This window comes from Silene latifolia, chromosome 6, assembly GCF_048544455.1.
Source record: "Silene latifolia isolate original U9 population chromosome 6, ASM4854445v1, whole genome shotgun sequence".
Lineage (NCBI taxonomy): Eukaryota > Viridiplantae > Streptophyta > Magnoliopsida > Caryophyllales > Caryophyllaceae > Silene > Silene latifolia.
The window spans coordinates 124,835,994-124,855,466 of NC_133531.1; the positions used below are offsets into that span (position 1 = coordinate 124,835,994).

The 19,473-nt window shown below is 40.8% G+C and overlaps 1 protein-coding gene across 1 annotated transcript; it reads left to right on the plus strand.

Moving 5' to 3' along the window:
* The first annotated feature begins 392 nt into the window (after positions 1 to 392).
* On the plus strand, positions 393 to 3,252 carry LOC141588613 (uncharacterized). The gene is made up of 5 exons (XM_074410045.1): positions 393 to 528; positions 942 to 1,501; positions 1,757 to 1,923; positions 3,083 to 3,146; positions 3,247 to 3,252. The coding sequence occupies exons 1-5, from the start codon at positions 393 to 395 to the stop codon at positions 3,250 to 3,252; spliced, it is 933 nt and encodes a 310-aa protein (XP_074266146.1).
* Positions 3,253 to 19,473: the final 16,221 nt, after the last annotated feature.

The window sequence follows — 19,473 nt, forward strand, 5'->3', positions numbered from 1 at the left end:
CACCCACGAACCCAGGAACCATCGCTTGTCCTAGCAACACACCCAATACTAGCAAACAGAGAGGAGGAGGAGAAAGCCGCGTCGACATTGACTTTAAGCCAGTCATGCGGAGGAGGGGCCCAGCTACTCGGGTAGCGAGAGGCAGAAGGTCGTGACTCATAGTTAGGAGGTGTGGAGGGGACAGGGTGGTTGGTAGAAATCCAGGCGGAGGCTTGGGCAGAAATTGCATTGCAAAGAAGTGAAGAGGGGGTGAAAGGTTTAGGGGAAAAGATGAGATCACAGCGCCTCAGCCAAAGACGCCAAATAATGAAAGAGAAGAGGGTACTCCAAGAGGCGTCAGCAGAAGTACAGTTTTCATGAAGCCACGGTTGGAGATCAAGGGAGAAAAAACCATGGCTAACGTTAAAATGGGACCAGACATCGCCTGCAAAGCTACAATCGCGGAGGATGTGAATGGAGGATTCATTAAGAGAAGGGCTATCGCACAAAGTGCAACAAGGGGAAGGAAGGATAGATCTTTTATGAAGGGTGAGATTATGTGGTAGTTTGTCCCACCAAGCAAGCCAAAGGAAGAGTTTGATCTTCGGTTGAGTGCGAAGACCCCACAACCACAGAAGGTCAACAGAGAAAGAAGGGGGGCGGGTGGAAAGATCAAATAGAGAAGCATAGGTGGAGCCAAGGGAAAATTTGTTTTTCGGAGCAAGGGAGATGGTGAGGACATCAGACAAAATCTGACTTAAAAAAGCATAATATCAGACCAAATTGCTCCCATTAATATTTGAACCCGAGTCTCGTGAAGATTTGAACCCGAGACTTATGAGTTTATTGAGTTACTCAAGCATGTTTTAACTAAGTAAAGTTAAACCATTTGAACACGTTTCACGACAATTACTTGATCCTATTTAACAATGTTGACATTTATTCTCAAAATATATGTATAGCGACATGTGCATCAGGTGACCTCGGATCAGGAAAAATAGCGCTATGTATATTCAATAAGGCAGATGCAGCGTTGGAGAAAACCGACTATAGGCTGGTAGTGGAACTGATGGGATTGGATGCAGGGGACCAAAGATGTGGAGTTGATATAGTCGCGGTATTGGATGTAAGTGGAAGTATGGACGGCAATAATTTGGAGAAGTTGAAAACATCTATGAAATTTTTGGTGAAGAAACTAAGCCCAACTGATCGTTTATCAATCGTCACATTCTTGTCAACAGCAGTCAGGTTGTGCCCATTGACAGGTATGAACAAGAATGGACAAGCCAAAATTGAGATGCTAATCAATAAGTTAGAAGCTAATGGTTGCACAAATATCACGCGAGGCCTAACTGAAGCCTTAAATGTGTTGGCCCAACGTATACAACAGGACGGACGTACATCAGCTATCATGCTTATGGCGGATGGCGAACTAACTAATGGATTTGATCACCCTTCTACTGTTGACGTCTCAGGTGTCCCTGTTTACACTTTCGGCCTCGGTAGGGATCACGGTAGCCAGGTGTGTGTTTGTCTAAGCATCGCACATTATTGTATATCTTCCATTCAATAAATATGGCAACATGATTGAATTGTATTTCTTCCTATAAAGCTACTTCAAGAGATAGCAAGCAGAAGCGACAAGGGAACTTATTCGATTGCAGATGTGGAAGGATCGAGTTTGAATATAGCATTTTCATCATGTCTGGCGGGGCTCCTTAGTGTCGCTGTACAAGACTTGGTGCTGACCATCACATAAAATGAATCGGAACTCCAGGAAGTGCGCGTAGGGAGTTATAATCAGGCCCGTGTTAATGATTCTGTTACGATTTCATTTGGGAATCTCTACAACTGTGAGAAACGCAGCACCACCGTGTTTCTTAGTCTTCCCGCTGTTGAAGAACGGATGGCAATGGATATCCTCAAACTCGCCTTCTCCTATAGGTACATTTATTTTTTCTATAAATAATTAAGGGATATTCTCTCGTATACCCCTGGACTTTTTCGTTTTCTAAGGTGTTTTCCTCGTTTTTCGCAACAAAACTTTAACCGACAATAATTCTATGTTATGACTTATGAGTTCAGAAAACGGTAATTTTTTTTTTTCAAACCAATTATCTCGTAAGGCCTTGAATTTGAAAAAAAATTCACTGCCTTTTGAACTCGTAGCATCTAGTTATGGTTGGTCAAAACTTTTTTAACGAATAACTTTGACCGACCATAATTCCCGACTATGAGTTGAGACGTCGGTGAATTCTTTTTCAAATTGAAGACCTCTTAAAGACAGTCAATTTGAAAAAAAAAAAGTTTTTATCGTATTCTGAACTTGTAACCGAGAGTTATTAAGGTCAAAGTTTTTTTTGCAAAAAATATATATATATATATATATATATATATATATATATATATATATATATATATATATATATATATATATATATATATATATATATATATATATATAGAGAGAGAGAGAGAGAGAGAGATTGAATCATGTGAGGCACCCTTCTTAGGGTGAGGCGGCTGGACACCTTCTAAACCGTCAGATTAAAAAACTATAGATGCACCAGATGACGCCACGTGTCCCCATACAAAACCCAATCTAAAACACATTTCCCATTCAATTTCAGTCATTTTACTCGACTCACTCACTCGCACTCTCTTCACTTTCTCTCTCTTCTACTGTAGTTCTTCAACTTTTGATCGTCATCATCATCATTCTCGTGTTGTAGCTCATCTTCGCCGTTCATTTGCATTTCGATCGCCATTTTATCTCCCAAATTTTGATCGTCATCATCATCATCCTAATTTTTTCGGATCTAGGTAATTTCGATCACCTAATTTGTATTTTAATTCATCCTGATTTCATTCTGCATCCATCACATTAATGCGTAATTCTGGATTTCTCCACTGAATTACGCATAATTTAGCGGTTTCAGGTGTTTCCGATGCACAATTCTGGTTTGCTCTACTGTATTATGCGTAATTTAGCGAGCTTTCGTGTTTGCGATGCATGATTCTGGTTTTCACGGTTGAATTATGCGTAATTGAGTGAGTTTTCATGTTTCTGATGCGTAATTCTGGATTTGTTTGGCATTTGTAGAATTCAATTGAAGATTTGCCGAGGAACTAATTATATAAGGTTTATGTTAGTTTCAGATGTATATGTTAGTTTCAGTTGACAGAAATCATTTTGGTTTTCTATTTGCACATCTGAGTCTTTAGTGACTGTGAACTTGGTGCTGTATCGCCTTTATTTCCTGTCAGGAATGAAGGAGCATTAATAGTTGGATTTTGTCAAGATTTCTTATGTTTCTGTTTTTGTTAGCCACTTAATTTGATACTCATTTGAAACCCGTGAGCGTCCAAAATGACCTTGTGACTCCGTCTGTGGTTTTTCCTATAGTATGCAGTATCATATATATATGTTGTGCTGAAATGATTTCCGTCTTTTCATTGAGATTGTCGATAAATTTTTATGGATACTAACCCGTGAATTGTTGAAGGAGCATAGTCTTAAGTAATTCAAATTGAGAGCAGATCCATTGTTTCACAGGTAGATGTTGACAAGGTCCTAGTACAGGATTCCAAGGGAAAAGAAGTCGAATCACAGCTGCTGCCTCTAACTAACGCCTCACTGAGCATAAGAAATGATCATTTGAAAGCTTATCTGGGTAAACAACCAGATGGTGCCACCAAGCATTGGCTTGCTTTTCAGGTATCTGTACCACCGCTTGGATTCAGTACCTATATTGTTTCCTCTTCTCAAGCAGGTTTGCTATTTACACTATTTACTTTAGTACCGACCTTTGTGTCTGCTTTAGTTGTATAATTTCTTTAAAAATTTGTCTTTAAGGGACAAAGTCAGCTGTCTCAACAACATTTACTGTAGAAGGAAATGCCAATAATACCATAAAGGTCGGACAAGGGAATTTGAAGTTACTATATTTCACAAAGAAAGGAAATGCCTATTTTGCTCTTTTCTTTATTAGGTGAATCCTTGGTTTGATCTTCACCTAGTCCTTACATTTCGATGATGGTGAAAAATGAGTGTGGCTGGTGTGACTATTCTTTAACATTGATTTTTAATGAGATTCACAAAATCATGTCCTAAATTCACAAAATAAAGAGTCAGTTTCACAAAATTGGGTCCTAGATTCACAAAATTAAGTCCAGCATTCACAAGATAATCCCCAAGTCACAAGATCAAATCCAAGATTTGCAAGATTAGGTCCAGGGTTCACAATATTAGGTCAAAGATTCACAAGATCAGGTCCAAGATTCACAAAATTGGGTTAAGAGTTCCCAAGATCAGGCCCGAAATTCACAAGATTAGGTCCAAGGTTCACAAAATAAGGTTCAAACATAAACCTAATTTTGTGAAACCTCGACTTGATTTTGTGAAGCTTGGAGTATATTATGTGAACCCTAAACCTGGTTCCCCTTATTTAATCTTTGTTATGTACTCGTATATCTTAAAGGCTATTAGCTCAAATGGGAGAGCAATGTGTAAATCTTGCACAAAGGTATGAGTTCGAATCTCATATAGCCTAGTTAATTTAAGAATCTAGTTTATTAAACTTAAATACAATAACATTGATGATGAGTTGGCGAAATCCGTACTCAGATGTGCAAAAAAAACGTGATTTTAACCACTTATGATGACCAAGTTTCACAAAACAAGCTGTATGATTCACTGAACAAGCTCTGAGATTCACAAAACAAAGTCTCAGATTCACCTAATAAAGAAAAGAGCAAAATAGATGATTTTAACCACTTATGATGATCAAGTTTCACAAAACAAGCCTTAAGATTCACTGAATAAGGTATGAGATTCACAAAATAAGGCTTGAGATTCACCAAATAAGGAAAAGAGCAAGAAACGTGATTTTAACTACTTATGATGACCAAGTTTCACAAAACAAGCTCTAAGATTCACTGAACAAGGTCTGAGATTCACAAAACAAAGTCTGAGATTCACCTAATAAAGAAAAGAGCAAAATAGGTGATTTTAACCACTTATGATGATCAAGTTTCACAAAACAAGCCTTAAGATTCACCTGAATAAGGCATGAGATTCACAAAATAAGGTCCGAGATTCACCAAATAAGGAAAAGAGCAAAAACGTGATTTTAACCACTTATGATGACCAAGTTTCACAAAATAAGCTCTAAGATTCACCGAACAAGGTCTGAGATTCACAAAACAAAGTGTGAGATTCACCTAATAAAGAAAAGGGCAAAATAGGTGATTTTAACCACTTATGATGATCAAGTTTCACAAAACAAGTCTTGAGATTCACTGACTAAGGTATGAGATTCACAAAATAAGGTCTGAGATTCACCAAATAAGGAAAAGAGCAAAAACGTGATTTTAAACACTTATGATGACCAAGTTTCACAAAACAAGGCCTCGAGATTCATCGAACAAGGCCTGAGATTCACAAAACAATGTTTGAGATTCACCTAATAAAGAAAAGAGCAAAAAACTTGATTTTAACCACTTATGATGACCAAGTTTCACAAAACAAGCTCTAAGATTCATCGAACAAGGTCCGAGATTCACAAAACAAAGTCCGAGATTCACCTAATAAAGAAAAGAGCAAAATAGGTGATTTTAACCACTTATTATCTCTACTTTACATCTTCTGATTCTTTGATTATCATCAACACAAATGGACGCAACCACACTTATATACAATTTAGTCACACTAATTTGGGAACAATGTACATATTTCAAACTATGGGACACTTCCATCAAAAAGGTAAATATTGTACAAAAAATTACACAAAACTTTCACACTTAAGACTACCAGATTTTGAAGGCCAGAACTTTTCACTAGCTTCACTGGCTCGTGACGTGATGGTTACTTACAAAGAGAGCCCAAAAAGACCAAGATATATCTTCACCGTCGAGTTGAATAACGGGAACATGTCGTATTAGAGGTTAGGAAGAGACAAAGACATCTTCTTGTTACATGTGGGCACTTCCTAATGTCCATCTCCTGCCAAACACTTGAGATGTGAATCCCCTTTGGCAGAGCGGATAGATTAAGGACATTACATATAAATGATTGTAACCATTCTGGTAGCTCAATTAAACCTTCACAAACTTGTATCAGGAGATACTGAAGTGACTTTGCACTGATCAAGACTGCCCGCAAACACTTGAGATGTCGAATCCCACTACGAAACTAGCTCCTTAGAGGAGTCAAGCCACAAGTCTCTTACTGTAATGCAACCCGTTAATCTTGGCACCAAACAAAGCTACGTGGACTAGCTTTTCACGTAGAGCGTTAATCAAATTAGGAAATGAGGGGGTTTGAGGAGGAGAAATAGTATCTCATTTGTTAACACTTGTATGAAGATTGAAGAGCATCATAAGCAACTTCATCCAAAAAGGGTCATCTATATCATAAACAACACCCTTTAAGGTCTCTCAACCAGACTTGAATTGCCTCGCTAGCATACTGCTTCGCCTCAGCATCGGCCCAAATGGCACTGATGGTTCACCACCAAAGAAGCAAGTTTTCAAGAATGGATTTAGCAATTGGCGAATGATTGCTTCGCCATCATTATTCTTTGAGTAAGTAGGTGGCTATGAATGAAATTTCTAAAAAAAATATCTTCTTGAAAATTGCACCCATTCTCAAATCGTCAAAAATTATCATCAACCATTGTTTTATCTACAATCTCCATGGCAATTTGAGCTGCAAAAATCGTCAAAAATTATGTAATAAGTAGTACAAAATCGCTAGGTAAAGGAAATCGCGCAATCTGCATCAATTTCGAACATTATATTTACAAAATCGCTCAATTTGATGAAATTCGAACCAAATCTTTCAAATTATCGCACAATATCATCATAATCGCAATTGTCGATCAATTTGCTAAAATACCTGTTTCCTTGTTGTAGATTGTTGATCAAAACACGATATTGTTGTAGTTTGTGTTGATCGGCAAAATCCGCAATTGGAATTTACGAACAAATCCGCTATTGATTAGGTTATGGAGGAGATTTGGGAAAGATGGCTGCAAGTATAGGAAGAAGCGTAGCTTGATGATGAAGAAAATTTGAGTACCGTGTTTTTTAATATTTGGGATATAATAAAGTCGGGGCCAAATTTTGAGCCCAAATTTGAAGCGCGCAACATTCACAGTCCGCCCCAACATGAATGAATTTGATGAGACCAGCCGCCTCGCCAGTAATGAGGTGCCTCACCGGATCCGGCCTATATATATATATATATATATATATATATATATATATATATATATATATATATATATATATATATATATATATATATATATATATATATATATATATATATATATATATATATATATATATATATATATATATATATATATAAATGCTATAACATTCATTAAGATTAAGAATTCAAGAGTAAGATGAAAGGTTGAAATTAGGTTACGAACTTACAATGAATGAGAGAAGAGGAAAAACAAAAGTGGAGTAAATGCATAATAAAACATCTTGAATGTGTTGTTGTTATTATTATTATTACTAGTTTGAATGCCCGTGCGTTGCAACGGGATAATTAACTTATTTATAATGCAAAAAAAAAAAAACGTTATAAGGGTTTAATGTTTAGATTCTATGTCTAATGATTTGCTTACATATTATTAAAATATTCTTTCAAAAAATAAAAGATTAATATATACGTGGGTTAACTCTTATTTATAATCACTCCACCTTATATTAATCTTTCGATGTGGGACAATTATACTATTTATAAGTAATATTCACCAAACTTAGATTATTTTTTTGATGTGGGATAATTCTACTATTTATACGTAGTATATATTTATCAAACCTGCATTGTTTTTCAATGTGGGACAAATAACATACTCATAATTACACCATCTTTTTTGCATTTAGTTCGACATCCAATCAGATCCCGAATACCGAATACGGACAATTGCTACTCATTATATCTAATAATTATATTTAAATTTAATAATATGATCAAGTACTTTTCATTAATAATGTTCTGACATTAACTTAGTTTGAATGTCCGCGAGTTGCAACGGGGTAATTAACTTATTTATAATGCAAAAAAAAAACGTTATAAGGGTATAATATTTACATTTTATGTCTAATGATTTGTTTACATATTATTAAAATATCTCTTTCAAAAAAAATAAAGGATTAACATATACGTGGGTTAACTTATTTATAATCATATAATCACTCCGCCTTATACTAATCTTTTGGTGTGATACAATTCTACTATTTATAAGTAATATATTCACCAAACTTGGATTATTTTTCTGATGTGGGACAATTTTACTATTTATACGTAGTATATATTCATCAAACCTGCATTGTTTTTCAGAGTGGGACAAAAATCATACTCAGAATTAGACCATTTTTTTTGCACTTAGTTCGACATCCAACCAGATCACGAATACCGAATACGGACAATTGCTACTCATTATATCTAATATTTATATTTAAATTTAATAATATGATCAAGTACTCTCCATTAATAATGTTCGACATTAACTTAGTTTGAATGCCCGTGTGTTGCAACGGGGTAATTAACTTATTTATAATGTAAAAAAAAACGTTATAAGGGTTTAATATTTATATTCTATGTGAGACTATGTCTAATGATTTGTTTAGATATTATTAAAATGTTTCTTTCAAAAAAATAAAGGATTAATATATACGTGGGTTAACTTATTTATAATCATATAATCACTCCACCTTATACTAATCTTTTGGTGTGGTACAATTCTACTATTTATAAGTAATTTATTCACCAAACTTGGATTATTTTTCTGATGTGGGACAATTCTACTATTTATACATAGTATATATTCATCAAATCTGCATTGTTTTTCAATGTGGGACAAATATCATACTCAGAATTACACTATTTTTTTGGCACTTAGTTCGACATCCAACAGATCCTGAATACCGAATACGGACAATTGCTACTCATTATATCTAATAGTTATATTTAAATTTAATAATATGATCAAGTACTCTCCATTAATATTTGTATTTTGTTTTTCTTCAATTTTTTTTATCATAATTGAGATACGGAAATTTCCCGTGGTACCCCTTAATTTTGTCAGATTTTACATGTTACCCCTACTTTTAAGAATCTGCCTATGGTACCCTTGAGGTTCCATTTTTTTTCCCATGGAACCCCTTAATATAAAGGCTGTTAAATGGACGTTAAGTTTGATAGCGTGACAATAAAATAAAAATTAAAAAATAATACCCCCTTTATTGTTTTATTGGTACAGATTTCTCTCTCTTTTAAATGAAAATTTAATTAACTATATCATTATAATATTGGAAATTTCTCATGGTAACCTTGAACTTTGATAGATTACACATGTTACCCCTAATTTTAAGTTTCTACAAATGGTACCCATGTATTTACCTTTTTCTTTCCCAGAATACCACTTGAATATAAAATAAGAAATACGGAGTATATATTATATATAATAACTAAAAGATTTTCCAAAGATTAACTTAGGTTAGAGATCATTATTCTAGAGACAGTAATACAAACTCTTTTAAGAGCTCTCTCTGACAATACTTAAGAGAATCAAAAAAATTTGGGTTATGACTTCTATTTATAATCATAAGATCACTCTGCCTTATGGTAATCTTCCGATGTGGGACAATTCTAATATTTATACATAGTATATTCAGCACACTTACATTACTTTTCAATGTAGGAATAATAACATACTAAATACACCATTTTTTTTTGCACCTACTTTGACATCAACCCGATTTAATAATGAGAAATTACAATAAAATCTACAATCTAATGATAACATTTTTTTGTCACAATCTAATTATATAATTTTCATACGATACTTTTTTTTCAAATGAAATATAAAGTTTTTAAATCAAAATTATAAACATCACTTTAATATAATATAGAAAATATATATATATGGGACAGTTCTATTATTTATACATAATATATTCACCACACCTACATTATTTTTCAATGTGGGACATATAACATACTAAAAAGTACATATTTTTTATATCAAAAAAATTTGGGTTAATATCTAAGTTTCAAGGATTCCTCATATTTATATTTATAGAATCACTCTACCGTATACTATTCTTTCGATGTGAGATACATAATTTAATTATTTTGACGTAGTATGTTCATCATGCCTACATTATTTTCCAATGTGAAAGATATAACATACCAAGAATTACACGTCTCTTCTTAAAAAAACCACTATTGTATACATATTATTTTTCTTTAAAGGTAAAACCACTTAGTCTCGATCATTAGTAAAATCTTTAGTTTTGTACTGTGTCAGGAGACTACCATTAGTAAAACCTTTAGTTTTGTATTTTTTTGATTTTCATGTTCATGTTCTTAACTCTTTCCCGGGTATTTCCCAACGATTTCCACTTTATTTTTTATATCATATCGTAGATAATGATAGAAAATCTTAAGAGCTCTTTAAAACAATATTTATGAGACTCAACAAATTTTGGGTGGATACATAAGTTCCAAATATGCCTCCTATTTATAATCATAGGATCACATCACCTTATACTAATCTTTCAATGTGGGACAATTCTACTATTTATATGTAGTATATTCACCACACCTACGTTATTTTCCAATGTGGGACAAAACATACTAAAAATTACACAATTTTACATATTAAGAAGTACACCATCTTTAATATGTGCAAATAATATGAAATTTATACTCTAATAATAGCATTTTTTACCACAAAGCTAATTATATTATTTTCATAATTTTTTTAGCGATATTTTTTTGCCAAATGAAATGTAAAAGTTTGATATAAAAATTGGAAATATCACTTGAATATAATTTAGGAAATATACATATTACAATAATTAAAAGATTTTCCACTTTATTTTTTACATCAAAAATTATACTTTCCTAAATTGATTTTTGATGATGTGGACGCTCTCATATCGCTCGAAAAAACTCTCTTTTATATATATACTAGATTTAATGCCCGGGCGATGCCCGGGCCAATTTGTAATATCCTATGATTATTGATGTAATAATACTACGACCCTGTTATTTGGGATTTAATTTTGCTAAACTTATAAGAGTTTATGTTTTTTAAACTGGACATATAAAAGCTGAATTAAACTTATAGAAGCTTAAATTTTCTGAACTTAACTAATAAAAGCCGAATTGGACTTATAATAGCTCAGCTTATGAAAAAATGGGTGTGCATGAATTAAGTTTAAGTTAACTTTTTTGAACTGGACTTATTGAAGGTGAACTAAACTTATAGGAAGTTAACTTTTCTCAACTGAATTTATAATAGTTCAACTTTAGGTATAGTCAATTTGTAACTTATTCCCTCTATCCCGGACAATAATTATCATTACCTATCTTTAAGTGTATCAGTCAATAATTATCATTGATATTTAAAGTAAATTACCTTGAGTGTCCATGTGCAAGTGGGATATTTGAAATCTAATATTATTATTAAAGTGATTTTTTTTACCCTTTATTGGTCTTTAATTTGTGTCGTATTTAATTGATAACTAATGAGTAAGATAAAGGCAGAAAATTTTAGTTGATTATTTTAGAATAAAGTAGAATGGATTGGGTGCATTCTACTACTATCACTAATTGTTCTACAGTATTAGATAGACATGCAACCTAAAAACACTATTTTCTTATGAGACACTCTATAGTATATAATTTCATAAAATTTGTCACATAATAGGTAGTATTGTTTCACCCAGTTTTTTAGTTTACATTGATATATTTTAACATGAAATTACAACGTTGTACATGATTAGTTTCATAATTATAATCAACTAAACCTTTGCATCAAGAGAACTCATAACTATGGTGTCAATAACACACTTGATGCTCTGCATAGATGATATAATGAATTAAAAACACCTAGCTATAAAACATCATTAGAAAAGGCTTAGGTATAGAATTAACCCACCAAGAGTACTCGATGGGTAATGCACGAATAGAAAAAAAAAAGCTCTGACGTAGTTCATGCTTTTATAATTTAATATATCCAATATATATCTAATATCTAATGTCCCTCTTGAATCTTGATCTTCCATGTTTCTGTACAGGTATATAGGATTCTAGGTGTTTCACTCATTGTTCTACAATCATTAAGTTATTATAATTTTTTAACCGATATCGATAATGTACTCCCTCCAATCCTCCATTCCAACTTTATTGTCCCTTTTTTTTAAAGCTTAACCCAAAATTATTGCCCATTTGCCCCTCTCTAAAGTGTAGAACATAAGTCTCATCTTGGCATATTGACAATATAGTCGAGCAAAAAATATAATAACAGACATAAATTTAGGCAATATATACTTACGTGAAATAACTCTAATTGATATTGTTCCGGGTGTAATTCCAGAGCAGGTATAGTTACCACCCGTGGCTTGTTGAATGATGTCTTGAGTTGGATTCTCCTTTGGTCTTAATCGTTCCTCTCGGTCTCTCCTGCAACAATGAACGAACTGAGGGCTTGGCTTTGTGCCAAGCGTACTCACTCCGACGCTCAAGTCAGTAAACTTAAAGGATAAGTTGTTGCTTGGCTGAATGTATAATGTAGAGAGATAAGGAAGATATTACCAGATGAATAGTGTATTTAGGCTTAGTTGTGTATATGTTGGGATCCTTTCCTCAATGAAGGTTGAGGAGTATTTATAGGCTTTCACCTTTTGTCACGTAGTGGCCAAGTGGCCAAGTGGCTAGCAGGTGGAAAGACTGATCTACCCCTCGGCCGAGGGACCTATGGCAGGCCGGCGGGCCCTGTTGACTCACCGCCGAGGGGTCTTGGATGTGAGTACGCGGGTATGTGCCCCTACCGGCAAGTTGCCATGCCGAGACCAGCCGACAGCCGATGGGTGCATCGGCTAGGGCCGCATGAGTCGTTGACTTGCTGTGGATATCTTTGACCTTGCTCGATATGTTGACTTGGTCAGCGGTGCAGAATATGCCCCATCAATTTGCCCCCAGCGTAGTCTATGCCGTGGTATGGGCTCCGATGTTCGTTTAAGCGTATATTCTGCGTAAATAATTTGCGGGAAATTTCCTGCATCGGCTTCTTCTGCGTCGGCCTCTTTTACCTCGGCCTGGTCTTTCTTAGGCCGTACCATATCCCCCCTCCACATGGATGTGTAAAGGGCATCCGATGTGGAAAAGAAAGTGACGCTGGCCGAGACCAGGAGTAAGTGTGCCGGTTGTTTTTGATTGCCCCCGGCCGGCGGAGAGCAGATGCTTGGGAATTTGTTGAGGAAGGTGAATAGGCAAGGAGATATGAATAGGCGTGTTGAAGACGCTTGGTCACTGTTGCATTGATTGACGTCTAACTGTTGCAACGATTGACATCCCGTGGTTGCATGTCCGACACGTGTCTGCACGCTGATTGGTTGACGCTTCATGGGTGTTCTCGATTGGTCCTTCTTCATGGGCTTTTCCCTATAAATAGGGCGGTTATCCCGTGAAATTGGCCACCAATTTCATTCTCTAAAATTTTCCTCTAAACTTTCAAGGGTTTTCTTTGTCTTCTAATTCTCGTAGTTGTTACTCCCGAGTGTTTTCTTTAAGGTAAACAAACAAACTTTCCCATTTCTTAATTTTGTAAGTCTTTATGGTAAACATGTCTTCTGCTGATGCCGGTCCGAGTAGGCCGGCGCCGGGGGGTTCCCCGTCGCGTCTTGATGAGGGGGAGAAGTTGGACGCCCTCCTGATAAGGCCTGGGGGCCCCAGGTCTCCTTCTCCTGAAGTCGATCCTCGAATTTTGGAGGAATGGGAGGATGACTCTGATGTCGGTGATGACGCAGACGATTTTGGCGATGATGTCAAGAGGCTCGTCCCAAAGAGGTGAGGCGGCACGTTATGGATCACGGCGAGGTCCGCAAGTTACGCGTTGACCGAGCTTGGACACATAAGTTTGCCAGTTGTTCCGTGAGGAATTTTTCGAGGGTCACTTCTTCTTTGGCAGGGGATACAAGATTGTTATCCCTGAGGAGGGCCAGGCCGTCTGTTGCCCTCCGCCGGGCCATACCGGCGTATACATGCGACATTTGGAGTACGGGCTCCGGTTTCCGCTGAATGAGTACGTCGTTGCCATCATTAAAGCTATGAATGTCGCTGTGGCCCAACTGCATCCGTTGGCCATGAGGACGATAGTCGGCTTTGTGTGGCTTTGTCTCTTCAAGGGGGAGGCCCCGACGGTAAATTTATTCCGCCGGCTTCATTATCTCCAGCCGTCAATCTCTGGCCGCGTTGGTTGGTACAGTGTGCACACGGAGAAAGGTTATGTCTCTGTTGACAAACTTACTTCTTGCAAAGACTGGAGAAACCGGTGGGTGTATGTTAAGGTGCCGGATGACTATCCGCTGCCCCTCTCCTTTCAGCACCAAGTGAATTTGCGGTGTGAGACTAAGGCGGAGCATGACAGATGGGTCAGCCGGAAGAAGCTTAAGATGGATGCCAGCAAGGTCCTTCTTTCAGAGGATGAGAAGGGCGATGAGGCTTTTGAGGCGGACAAGGGTGGGGTGTCGAAAAAATGGATTCCCCCAACGCAGATCATTCTTCAGGATGAGCCGCTTTGCCATGTCGGCCTCATACCGGCCCTAGCACAGGGTGAGTGGGGTCGGTGTGAGGCCCATCACCGCTCTTAATGTTCCTGTTTTTCGAACTTCGGTTTATTTCTTCTACTTAATTCTTGCTTTTATTTTCTTCGCAGACCACTTTGGACGGGACTTGTCTGAGGATATCCTCCGGAGAATGGGGCTGCACAAAGACAAAACCGTTGCTAACCTGCACCCCAAGGCTCTGGCCCATGACCGTAGGACGTCGCCGAATGATCTTATGGACGGGTGAAAAGCTTGAATGCGGTGGAGGCTCGGCGAAGGTTGTTAGTAACATACCGCGCCATACTGAAACGAAGCCTCCGGCGGTGATGGCGTCGACATCGGCTCCACCATCCATCCCCCCTGTTCAGAAGGAGACGGTGGAGATCGTTTACATCTCTAATGGAGATGACTCTGACGAGGAGGAGGGGTCTCCCCTTGTCCGTAAGAGAAAGCAAACAGCTTTTACCGCCGCCGTTGCTTCGCCGCCGACGAGGAGATGCGCCCTTCGGCCAAGAAGGCTAAGCACGATCGATCTATCCGGTGGCTCGATTTAGCCGGTTCATCGCGCCGCCGATGACAGCTCTTCGGCATGTCGATGTATGTTGATACGATGCTTTCTTTAAATTTTGTAGATTTTCCGGTCGTCCGCCGCTCTTGTTGGGCGGCAAGTGGTGGTGGGGAATTCTGTGCAGGGCTGGTGATCAAGACGTCACCGTGAACCCTTTGTCCCGAAGGCTTCCTTCTCCCGCCTACAAGCCGGTGATCAAAATGTCACCACTGTTTCCTCATCCCGAAGGTTTCCCTTTCCCGACCGCAGACTAGCGATCGAAACGTCACTGCTGACTCCTCATCCCAGAAGGTTTGCCCCTCTCGGCTCGTGGCGGGAGGTGCGAGGCTGGTCGAGGAGTTGGCGAGGTGGAACGAGCTGGCCGGTGCTCGCATTATAGAGCAAAAGAAGGTCGTGGCTCAGTCCGCTCTTGAGCTTGATGCCGCTAAGAAGGTGGCCGCGAAGGCGAGGCTGGATCTCCTTAATGAGCAAAGGCTTAGGGGAGATGTCGAGAAAGCGCTCTTGGCTGAGAGAAAGCTTAGGGAGGACGCTGAAAAGGAGGTCCTTGCCGAGAGAGCCAAGGCCGAGGCTGCTGCGGCCGAAGTTGCAAAGTTGCTGGAGAAGTGTGACCTTGTTCGAGGCATGCCGACCTTTATCTCCAAGAAAGGAATGAATTTAGGGGCAAATTTCAGATTGGGGGAAGGTGATCCGGAGCAAGGAGGCCATCATCAGGCAAAAGGAGGACGACATTGAGATGCTCCAAACCAAAATGCTCCCCGACCCGTGTTCCGACTTAGGGATCCGGCGAACCACTGCCGGGAAGTAATTGAGGAGCTTTTTCCTCTTGAAGGTTCCTTTCCGTGGGATGAGATATGACGAGCTGTTTGACGATAAGCTCGAAGCTAAGGAGAAAGCCGTGGAGGAGAGGGTCAAGGAGGCGGCGAGAGTGAAGATAGAGCAAAAAGCGGCCGAGGAGGCGGCAGCTATCGCTGAGAAGGCTAAAGCGGCCAAGGCGGAAGCCGATTGGGCAAGGGCAGTTGAGGCTGCCGAGGCTAAGGCTGGGGCTGCTGAAGCTGAGGCTGCTAAGGGAGCTACTGGGTTGCCCCTTGAAGAAGGTGCTGCCACCGCTGCTGATGGCGAGCAACGGCAGACATAGGGAGATGATATCCGTAGCCTTTTGTCTTTTGGTTTGTCCTTGTAATTTCTTGTAATTCGTTGAACATTTTTTTAATAAGAGCTCGTTTCTTCGCTTCTCCGCCTGGCCGAGGTTTTTACCTTACCTCTTTTTCTTGCGCTAGTATTTGAGCCTCAACTGTACTTTTAGCGTCTCTTGTCTTCGTCCGGGTTGTCTCCTTACGTTATTAATTGAGTGTCTCTTTTTGTTTCCGCCTCGGCTTGGCCGAGGCGGTCTAGAGCGCGTATCTCAATCGTGTTAACGCTTCTAAGGCATTTTGATTGCTTTGCGAGTATCAATCGCGATGGTCGTGATTGCCGCTCTTGTCGGTGTGACAGCAGTGTGAGCCAGCAAGATTCGCTTCTTCATGAGTTCGCCTGGCGTCTACCACTTGGAGTGATGCGACGGCGCCCAACCTCTTGGGGTGATCGCCGTGGCGTCTACTACTTGGGGTGACTGCGACGGCGCCTATTTCTTCATGAGCTCGCCGTGGCGTCTACCACTTGGAGGATGCGACGGCGTCCAACCTCTTGGGGTGATCGCGTGGCGTCTACTACTCGGGGTGACTGCGACGGCGCCTACTTCTTCAAGGAGATCGCCGTGGCGTCTACCACTTGGAGTGATGCGACGGCGTCCAACCTCTTGAGGTGATCGCCGTGGCGTCTACTACTTGGGGTGACTGCGACGGCGCTATTTCTTCATGAAGATCGCCGTGGCGTCTACCACTTGGAGGACTGCGACGGCGTCCAACCTCTTGGGGTGATCGCCGTGGCGTCTACTACTTGGGTGATGCGACGGCGCTCGCTTCTTCAAGGAGATCGCCGTGGCGTCTACCACTTGGAGTGACTGCGACGGCGTCCAACCTCTTGGGGTGATTGCCGTGGCGTCTACTACTTGGGGTGACTGCGACGGCGCCTATTTCTTCATGAGATTGCCGCTCTTGTCGGTATGACAGTGTGAGCCGACATCGCTATCGATAAAGATCGCCGCTCTTGTCGGTATGACGAGTGTGAGTCGGCGTCTCTTTTCCTAGTGACTATGGGAAGAGTGAACATTTTGATGGAAGACTTGGATGATTTTTCATTTAGGTAAAAACATGCGCCGGGGTGCCCACAACTGTTTTGGACACCTCCGCCGCTACATAGGTTATTCCCGAGATTACCAGCGTCCTAATGGCCTGTCAAAGGCGCAACGTCCTAGTCGCCCGCCGATTACATCCATGGGGTCGCCCTCCGTTGTAAGGATAGACCTTTCCCTTTTTCTCGATTTCTTTGCCACTTTGAGGGATTGCATGTTGCATCCTCTCGGCGGCTATCCGGACGTTGACCACCTCGTCATTCTCGTCTTTGGAGACGAGCTTATGCGCTTCCCCCGGTCCGAGACATACATCGGTGTTAGGCCCGGATGGACATCATCGCGTCGGCCTCGCTCGGGGGTGACTCGGCCTATGAGAACGTTGTAGGCGGACGAGCCGTCGATGACCACGAACTCGGCTAGGACATTTTTAGCCGCATTCTTTTCGCCGAACGTCACCGGGAGTCCGATTGATCCCAGTGGTACCAGGCCGGCCCCGAGAGAAGTCTGTATAGTGGGTTGGTGCAGGGCTCAAGTCCTTGACTTTCGGCCGAGGCCGAGGAAGCACTCCCCGAACATGATGTTCGTGTACGCGCCTGTGTCAATCGGCACCTCTTGACCAGGTGGTTGGATATGTCCAAATTGACTACAAGTGGGTCACTGTGAGGAGCGATGACTCCTTCGTAGTCCTTCCTTCCGATGGTTATATCGGGGATGTTGGAAGCGGGGATCGTTGTGTTGGGCACAAAGTTGATGGCCTGATATAGCTCGTTCAGGTGCCGTTTGTGCCCATGAGCGGACCCTCCGTTCTCGTTGCCCCAGATGACAACATGGATCACTCATATCCGTTCAAGACGGATTTCTTACCCGAGCCGTCGGCGTCGGTCTTTTGGCCTTTGGCAACGTACTTTGCCGAGGCTCCCCTTCCGGATCGCCTCTTCAATGGCATTCTTTAGATGCCTAGCGTGCAATCGTTGGTTAAATGGCCGGTGTGGCCGTGGTACTCACAAAGATCTTGGCTCGTGTCATCGTCACTTTTTGGCTTGGGGGTCTCTCCCGCTTCGGCCCTCGCTTTGCTCGGGCAAAGACCTCGGCGGCGATACGACGAGAGGGGTTTTATCACTATACCGCCTCTGGTGGTACGTTCCCGAACTCCACCCGGCGCCCGTCGAGTCCTGTCTCCTGGCAGGTTTGTCCGACCGTGACCTATTGTTCTCACGGCGTCTTTCATCGGACCGTGACCCGTTGTTGTCACGGCGCCTCTCATCCAGGTTGTCCTCCCGGCGACTCTTCTTTTCGGAGGGCTCGGCTTCGCTGGGGCCTACCCATGTCCTTTGATAGTCTTCTACCTTGATGGCCTGGTCGGCCATCTTCCTAGCGGCGTCCAGGTTCAGGCCCCCGCACTTGATGAGTTCATTTTTCAAGTCTCCCCTTGGGAGGCCTTTCATCAGCGCGAAGGCCGCCAATTCGGGATTAATTTCTCGAATCGCGGACCTTCCGTCGAACCTCTTCACATAGCTTCGTAGAGACTCGCCCCCCTCCTGTTTGATAGTTAGGAGGTCCGATGTCTCCACGGCCCTTCTCTTGTTGCAAGAGTACTAGGCTAGAAAGGCGTCCCTTAGGTCGGCGTAGTAGTATATCGAGCCGTCGGGAAGCCCTTTGTACCAACTTTGAGCCATCCCATGCAAAGTTGTTGGGAAGACTCGACACAGGACTCATCGGGCCGCTCCCATACCGACATGTAAGACTCGAAAGCCTCGGGCGTGGTCGGCCGGATCACTATCTCCTTTGTATGATAGGGGTGGCAACTTGAGCTTAGTTGGCACCTGGACTTCTAGGACGTAGGCGTTGAGGGGGCTCGACCACGTGTCGAACGACACGCGGCGATCGGCTCCTTGCATTCCTAATCCGGCTCCTCTCCTCGTAGCGGGAAGGACTTCTTCTTCGACTCGGACTCCTTCTCCAACTCTGCTGAGTCGGACTCCTCTGGTTCCTTTGGGGTAAGCCTCGTTCGTGTTGCGGGGACGCTGTCCTCCCATGAGTGCGGGAAGGACTTAGG

Excerpts from the sequence above, each read along its gene's own strand:
- LOC141588613 (XM_074410045.1), top strand. The coding sequence starts at position 393 with ATGGCTAACGTTAAAATGGGACCAGACATCGCCTGCAAAGCTACAATC. Across the intron at positions 1,502-1,756 it reads GTAGGGATCACGGTAGCCAG|GAAGTGCGCGTAGGGAGTTA; the intron begins GTGTGTGTTTGT and ends TCGGAACTCCAG. Across the intron at positions 1,924-3,082 it reads AAACTCGCCTTCTCCTATAG|AATTCAATTGAAGATTTGCC; the intron begins GTACATTTATTT and ends TGGCATTTGTAG.